This window comes from Rissa tridactyla, chromosome 7 (genome assembly GCF_028500815.1).
Source record: "Rissa tridactyla isolate bRisTri1 chromosome 7, bRisTri1.patW.cur.20221130, whole genome shotgun sequence".
NCBI classification, from domain to species: domain Eukaryota; kingdom Metazoa; phylum Chordata; class Aves; order Charadriiformes; family Laridae; genus Rissa; species Rissa tridactyla.
Genome location: NC_071472.1, coordinates 43,090,580 through 43,098,901, shown reverse-complemented (window position 1 = coordinate 43,098,901; position 8,322 = coordinate 43,090,580). Strand labels below are relative to the sequence as shown.

The 8,322-nt window shown below is 57.4% G+C and overlaps 1 protein-coding gene across 1 annotated transcript; it reads right to left on the bottom strand.

Moving 5' to 3' along the window:
- Positions 1-2,010: 2,010 nt before the first annotated feature.
- GBX2 (gastrulation brain homeobox 2) lies at positions 2,011-3,424 on the bottom strand. Its single transcript, XM_054209501.1, is given in 3 exon segments — positions 2,011-2,534; positions 2,913-3,201; positions 3,203-3,424. Coding segments are annotated over 3 exon segments (1,035 nt in total).
- Between the last annotated feature and the right edge of the window lie 4,898 nt (positions 3,425-8,322).

Sequence of the window (8,322 nt, the reverse complement as noted above, 5' to 3'; positions counted from 1 at the left end):
GGACACGGCCCGGGCGGGGCTGCCCCACGCGTGTCCCGGCTCCCCGCTCCCTCCCGCGCGGAAACGAAACCAAAAATTTTTATTAACAATAATAATAAATATTTTTTTTAACGAGGCAAAGGAGCGGGCGGTGGCGGCGGCTGCCGAAAAGCCTGGAATTACCCGTGGGTTCCCCCCCCGCCCCAAGTCCGTGGCTGCCCGTGGGGCCGGCAGCGACCCCGGGGCCAGGTCGTTTGGGGGGAGCCGCTGGGGGGAGACGGGAGCAGGGATATCCCCCGGAGCCGCCGCCAGCACCCCCTCCCAACCCGGCGTTACAAAATAATAATACTAATAATAAATAAATTATTAATTGGGCTATAAATGATGTGACTACCGCCAAGCCTTGATCTACTCGCCGGAGCCTGCCCCGGGAGCCCCGCCGTTACCTCGGGAGAGAATCGCTCCCTTGAATGCCCCCCCCCCCATTTAATTTTAACAGACGCACCCCCCCAGTACCTCGTTTTCCTCGAGAAATTAAAGCTTTTTAATTCCAAATAGCCGCCGCCGCCGATGATACGGTTTCACCGGCACGAATGCAACCGGGATGCGTAAAATGGGAAAAAAAAAAAACAAAAACAACCAAAACGGGATTAAAAGGATGCGAGGGGGGGCAACACGGGACCCTCCGGCTCCGGCCCCCCGCCCCGCCGAAGCGCCCCTACCCCGGCTGCGCTGGGGGCGGGGGCTGGCCGCCGGCCTGGGGGGAGAGCGGTTGTACCCCCCAAAGCACGGCGCGGGGAGCCAGCCGGCTGCCCGGGGGAAGCGGGGGGGGATGTAGGGCTGTTTCACCCCCCTCTCTTTCGAGGCTATCCATCTTTATTCACCCAAAAAGCCCCTTTTTCCAGCCGTCCCACCCCGCCAAAAAAAAAAAAAAAAAAAAAAAAAAAAAAGAAAAAAATAAAAAAAAGAAAGGAAACTTTTTGCCCTTCTCCCCCCTCCCCACTCCCCGACAATAAATGTGGCTTCGCAAAAAGGCGAGAGCAGCATCGCTCCGCTCCGGCAGCGCAGGAGGGGAAAGGAAAAATCAGCTCCACGCCAAATTCTGGACAGAACAGCCGGGGGCTGGAGGGCTTTTTTTTTTTTTTTTTTGTCTTTTTTGTTTCTTTGTCGGTTTTTATTCACAAGACTTAGTTTGCTTTTAAATTTCATAACTTATAAGGAAATAAGCTACATTGAAATAAATTAAACACAATAGAGAAGATCGTGCTTATTTTTCCCCCCCCCTCTCTCTTTTAAACATGGCTTGGTAGAATAGGCAAACCAAATCGACAGAAAGCCAGGCAAAAAATATATTTAAAAAATCGTCCCCCAGTGCTTGCCACTCAGCCATCGGAAATAAAATCAAACAATAAAAAAGGCATGAAATGAAACTCTTAGTTTTCTTTCGTTTTTGTTCTCTCGTCTTTTTTTTTTTTTTTTTTTTTACCTGTCGCCCCCGTTAAGAAACAAAACCCAAAAGATGGCTAAAGGCGCGCTGCGGGTTTCGCTGGGGATGTCTCTGCCGGTTGCGGGGGTGGGGGGGGCACACGGGTAAATCGCTGCTGGATCCGACGCCGACACTGTACCGCATCTGTGGTCCCCATCGCAGCCAAGACAGCACGGGTATGTACAAAGTGAGGGCAGCGTAATAATAAATATCTGTGTGTCTCTTCCAGGGTTTGATATTCCTGCTCCGAACCAAAACAGTTTCCAAGCCTCTTTCCTTCGCAGACTCTCGCTTGACTCGGTTAAGTGGAAAGTTTCACTTGAAAGTTCACTCGTGGTGGGGATTTGCCGTGTGCTCAGGTGGGATTTCCTTTTCTTGTTGGAGATTGTTTGCTTTAGTTGCTTTAGGTTTGTTTGGGTTCTGGTGGTTTTGGGTTTTTTTTTTTTTTTTTTTTTGCTTCATTTTTTTTTTCTGGTGCGTTGCTTTTAAACCCCGTTTCGGAAACTTTTCCCACAAAAACTTGTGGTTCTGAGCGTAGGGAGAGATCAGGGTCGGGCTTGCTCCAGCTGCTGATGCTGACTCCTGATCGCAAACCTGCTGACGTGCACCGGGATGGGTACCACGATCTTAGGGTTTCGGGAGGGCTCCCCTGTCTTGGAGTTGGCGTTGCCCGCCTTGACCCGTTTCCATTTAGCTCGTCTGTTCTGGAACCAGATTTTCACCTGCACCTCGCTGAGTTTGAGGGCGTGAGCGATCTGGGACCTCTCCGTCAGAGACAGGTACTTTTTGCAGTGAAATTCCTTTTCCAGCTCCAGCAGCTGCTCGCTGGTAAAGGCTGTTCGCCTCCGCCGGTTTTTGCCCGTGGACGTGGTGTTGGTGGAATTGGGGGGGTTTTGGGGGTTTTCCTCCAGCGCGTTGCCAGAGTCCTCTTCCTTGTGAGCCGCCTGGCCGGGGATGTTGTCGTCCGAGCTATAGTCTAGATCGCTGTCCATGGAGAAACTTTCCTCTTTGCCTTTCGCATCCTCTTCTGCTTTGGTATCCTCCTTCCCCTGGCCCCGGAGAGCCCCGGCTGGAAGCGAAGCAGAGGCCTTTCGTTAGCATTTGGTAGCCTCCGTCCCCCGGCCACCGCGCCCCCCCCGGCCCACAGGTCCATCACCCGAAAATTGTTGAGTTTGGGGTTTTTTCCGCGTGTTTTTCAGTTGGATTGATTTTATTAATTTTTTAAAAATTTTGTTGTTTTTTTTTTTTTTTAAGCGACAGGGGTTGGAAACCTCCCTTCTCCTCGGCGTTGCGGCCACCGGCTCCCGAGGGACAGCCCTGCCTCCTCCCGCGGGTCCCCCGCCGCCGGGGCCGCCCCTTCCCCCGACCCCCTCCCATCCCGCCCCGCCGCGGGGTGACGCGCGCAGCGGGACCCCGCTCCCCCGCGCCGGCTCCGGCGCTCACTCACCGAGGGAGGCCTGGACGGCGTCGGCGGCGGGGAAGGGCAGGAGGGCTCCGTCCTTCCCCAGGAAGGCTTTGCCGTCGTCGCCGCCGCCGTCCGGGGGCATCCCCTCGGCTTTATCGAAGTTCCCCGGGGGTGCGAACTTCCTGGCGGCCTCCTGGTGCTGGGGAGAGGCGGGGAAGGTGCCGGGCAGCGTGGCCATGAGGGTGGAGGTGAGGGCCATGCCCTGAGCCAGGCTGGAGCAGAAACCCGTGGGCAGGCTGGGGAGCTGGTGGTGGTGGGGATGCGCGGGGGGGCAGCGCCGGCTGCAGGGCGCCCTGCGGCAGCGCCGGGGGCGGCGGGGGGGGCGGCGGCAGCACCACGGGTCGGTAGGGCATGAACATGGGGTAGCCGGTGTAGACGAAGTGGCCGGGGGCGGGCGGCGGGGGGCTGCCGATGAGCGAGTCGATGCTGAAGGCCGTGCTGCTTCCCAGCGGGCGCTGCATCATCATCAGCGAGGGCTGGAAAGCCGCGCTCATGCCGGAGCGGCGGCGGCAGCGACCACCTTCCTCCTCCTCCTCTTCCTCAGAGTCGCGCAGCCCCCACGCGTGGGGCAGAGCCGGGGCGGAGCGGGGCCGCGGCCCACCGCCGCCGCCCGCACATCGGGGCTGCTGCTGCCCGCTGCTGCTGCCCGCTGCCCCCCGCCCGCCGCCGCCGTGCGCCCCCGCGGAGCCCGCCCGCCGCCGCCGCCGCGCCGCTCTGCCCGCCCGCGCTCCCCCGCGCCCATTCACATTTTGCCCGGCTGGGAACCCGGCCCGCCCCACGTGGCCGCCGCGGCCGCCTGCTATTGGACGGGAGGACGGCGGGGCGGGGCCGAGCGGTGAGACCACGCCCCCAGCTCCTCCTCTCACCCCCCCCCCCTCCCTCCCCATTCACCGCCTCCGGCCGCCGGACGGGGCGGCCCACGCCTCAGCGCCCACTACCCCCCCTCCGGGCCCTGCGTGGGACCCCTCCGTGGGGTCCCTCACTCCCCCAGGGCGTGTGACATTCCCCATCAGACACACCAATTTGGTGCCTGCAAAGCACTGACCCCCCCCACCTTTTTTTAAAAAAAAAAAACCTATTTTATTCACTCTTCCCCCCCCACCTTTTTTTTTTTTTTTTTTTTTTGAAAAGCCCCCAAATAGGCTCCATGTGGTTCTGGGTAAAGTCAGCCCCTGGCTTGGCTTTGAAATTGCTTCTGCAATTATGTAAAAGAGCCATTCAGCAACACCGCGGAATTAAAAGCGATGGAGGGCTGCTCCCTTTTCTCCGGCGAGCCTCTCATGTTGGCCGGCTCAAAGCCTTTTCCAACACGATGTCTTTGGCAAGGACAAAAGCTAGAACAAAAAAAAAAAGGGGGAAAAAAAAAAAGGGAAAAAGACAAAAAAAAAAAAAGCGCCCAAACTTGTAAATTGAACGTCAAGGGAACTTTACACAATTTCAAAGGCCATAAATAATGATAAAGGGACCAGGCGAAGAGGCAAACCCAGGCAATTAATGGAGGTTCCCAAGCAAAGATCAAGTGGTTTGGAAAATAAAATTAAATGCAAAAAAAAAAAAGAGGAGGGGGGTTGGCTGGGGGTGGGATCCCTCCTGCCTTTGGGAAGTTGAAGCCTTCCTGGGACAATGGCGCTGGCTGCGCCTCTGGGCTCAGTTCTGGGGGGCTTTTGGGCACAAACACCGACTAAAAGTGGCTTTTGGCTGAGGGGGGTCCCCCTCAAATCCAGGGATCGGCGGGAGATCCCGCTCCCGCCTGGCCTGCCCACTTCGGAAGTTCTAAATGACTGCCACTCGTTTCTAGCTAATTGATGCTCGTATTTTCAGGGGAAGGACAGCAGATGTCAGGCCGGGGCGGGGGGGGCTGTGCACCCCAAGAGGACAGGGTCTGGTGGGTGCCACGGATGGGGAGAGCCACGCTCTGTCCTCCAAATCCTACGCCTCTTGGTTGGCCACCCTCCAGGCCCCCAAAAACCTTGGAGGGCACATGGGGGCAAGGCAAGGGGTGATGGTGGTCCCTCAAGCATTGGCACAGTGGCACATCCCAAGGAACACCCCCCTCTTAAAGCAGTGGGGGGCTTTTACCCCCACCCAAAATGTGCCCACTGGGGTTTGTCCCCTGGTGGGTCACGACCTCCCACCCAACCCTCAAGCAAATGGCATTTTCAGCACCCATTCAGTACCCACCCCCCCAAAAAAAATCCATTCACTGCTAATTCCCAGCACTGAATCTCGGTGGCTTCTCCAAATGGGGGGCTGGGAACTGCCCCCCGCCCCATTCCCGGATATCTGGGTCAGTTTATCCTTCCACATTTCCAGCCAACATCTGAAACCGTTCTTTTCTTGGCAGAAAGAATTGGGGGGGGGCGTTATTGCTTTTGGGCCTCAGCGCAGTATCACTGGCCAGTCCTTCATCTAGCTGCCCATCCCTGGCTCCGTGCAGCTTTTGGGATACAGATCCCCATTGGTCACCCAGGACATGAATTTTGGGAGTGTCGTCGTTCCTGCCCCCCCCTCCCCCCTCCCCCAGTGCTGTTTTATTTGCTGGAGGAAATTTTTCCCAGCGATGTGGCAAATGGGACAGGGTGGATGGCCATCGAAGCAGCTGCTCCTGGGGACGGGGAGGGGAGAACAGGGGTATGTGTGTGTGTGCGCACACACAGACACTTTTGGGGCCCATCTCTGACTTCAAGGGACTGGGAAAAGTTTACTTATACAGCTCATTTCCATATGTCCCAGCTCCGTCTTGCGGAGGCCACCATATGTGCGGGAGCGCGGCGCTCAGGATTTTTCCCAGCACAGCGCTGGTGAGGTTTTCATCTCCCCCGTGGATGCACCGTAGCCGCACGCGTGGTTGTTTCTCTCCAGTTTTGTTTTGGTTTGGTTTGGTTTTTTTCCCTTCCCACCCCACCCTGTGATCCAGCAGGCATCCTCAGGTTGTGACCCCTCTCCTGCCTCCCGCTTCTTCCCACCGTGGCGGATGGAGACGAGCTAAAAACCCTCCAGCCCCCCAAAATGAGCAGCATCCCTGCTCCTTCCAAAACCAACAAGAGCGGGCTGGAAATCCTTGCGGAGAAGCAAAGCTTTCGTTTAAATAGAAAAGGAGGAGTGCAGGGGGGGTTGGGGTGTGTGCAGGAATCATCTCTTTTCAGGAAACTGCGTTAGATTGCGGAAAGGGGAGATAATTAGGCATGGTAATCTGGCAGGGCATGGAAATGTGTACCAACACCCAGCTCCTGCAGCTGTTTTTATTGTCAGCCCTCTTCAAAATTTGCCCACAAACAAGTGCCTTTGCAAGACGGGAGTATTATTTCAGACAAGAATAGGCTTTTTGTTCGGCACATAATTAGCTGATTTTTCTCCCGGAGAAAAACGTCGGCGATCTCTGATTGTTGGAGAAGCAACCGGAGCGTGATTGTGCCTGGGAAGTGTAACAGGCGGGAGGGAGGCGAAGGGGCAGGCAGGGCAGGCAGGGCAGGCAGGGGAGCCCGGCCAGCCACCCCCACGCCCCACAGAGGGACCCCCACCACCAGCGGGACACGGCCTTTCCCAGGGGGTCTAAGTCTGAGTAGATGGCAGAAATCAGTATTTCACTTGGCTGGGGAGGGGGGGGGGCAGAAGACCTTTCCCCCCCTGGGCCGTAGTGTGGGTGCAGACCTGGTCCTGCGTGGCCCCAGCTCAAAATGTGGCACCAAAATCCTGCTCGAGGAGGCTCCTGCATCGCTCAGAGTAGGGATTGCTGAAGAGCAGGTGGGGTCTGGAAGGTTTTGCACCCAAAAAAAACCCTTTCCCAGGAAAGGAGCATCAAATATATGGAGGCGTGTTTGAACCAGGCAGATTTTGAGGCAACTCCAGCTGGCTGGAGAGACCGTGCTAAATAAACCATGGGCTTTTCCCCCAAATCCTGGTAGGGAGAAGGTACAGGTTTTTTGGAGCAAAGAAGTGAAACATGGGAGCTGTGGAGGAAGAGGAAAACCGGGAGGTGCTCAAACCCTTCCGGGCCTGAGTCCGTAGGGCGGCAGAGGTCAGAGCATCCCTCCTCACGGGATGGCAGCTCCATCCTCCCCGCGCAGCCGGCGGGGGGGCTGAAGATGCCTCTAGCCTGTTTGTAGGGAGCTGTGCTGTGGGTTTCCAGGGGACACACGGGCTCGTCTCCATCCTCCCACCGGGCACCGGGGCAGCTGCGTTGGGGGGGGATGTGTTATTTGGGGCAGGATACGCGCCGCTGCTGGTGCCTGAGGCTGCTGGGCCACCGAGGAGGGGTCGGGGCCGGGGTGGGGGACAGGTATTTTTTGCAGCTCGTGATAAAACCAATGACTTTATCAAAAGCAAAACTCAGGCTTATGGAGACCCCGGCGAGGTAATTCATGCAAGACCCTCTGCCTTCGCTGGGGAAATTTTAATTGCATGGGAAACGTCACCGAAAGCAGCTCACCCGACTGTGCTTTTGAAGTGCTTTTCTTTCTAGGGAGGCGGGGGTGGGCAAGAGGGGAGACCATGAGCAAAACTACCCCCCCCCCCCGAAAAATCAGTGTGTACTCCACGGTGCAGGGATTCGGCGTGGGTGCTGGACTCCAAAACTGCAGCCGGGGCTCTTCGTGCTGCACCCCAGCCACCCCTGCAGCTAAGGACTCGGCCGGGGGGGGGGGAGGGGGGGGGCAGTTTTCTGCGTGGCTGTGGATTTATTTCGGCGTTTTGGGGCTGCAGGAGCTGGGATTTAGCGGGGAGAAGGAGGCGGGAGCAGGATCCGTCCCTCGGCGGGGCGCGCTGGCCGGGCGCGGAGGGGCGCGGACGGGAGGGCGCCCGCCGCGGGATGCGACCCGCCGCCCCCCGCTGCAACCCCGCGAAACACCTTCCCCCCCCCTACCCCCGCTGCCCCCTTGGGTTTCCAAGCAGGGAATAACCCCCCCAAACCCTCATTCGCCTCTTAATCCCATTAACTCCTTCGCGTGTTCCCGTTTGAACTCGTTTCAGGCTGGGAACCCGGCTCCGGCAGGGAGCGGGGGCTGCCGGGCGGCTGCCCCCCCGCCCCGGGAGCATCCCCGCCGCCTCGGCTCGGTCGCGGCTCCCGGGGGGGCGGGGGGGGGGAAATCCTCTCCCCTCAACTTCCACCCCATGCACGGCAGATGTGCTGGTTTTTTGGTTCGTTTGTTTTTTTCCCCCCCTGTGTTTCCCCCCCCGTTTTTGTTTTTCTTTTTTTTTCTTTTTTTTAACAAACTTGAAGGTGTTCGGAATCTTAAGGTTAGAAAAAAAGGAAGGCAAAAGGGTAGAAATCACGCCGTGCCGGTTGAAAAAAAAAAAAAAAAAAGGGAGAAAGAAATTTGGCATCGGTAATCCCAGTTCATATCCCGAAATTCGTTCGGATCACGGGGAATAGGCGATCTTTTTCTTTCTTTCT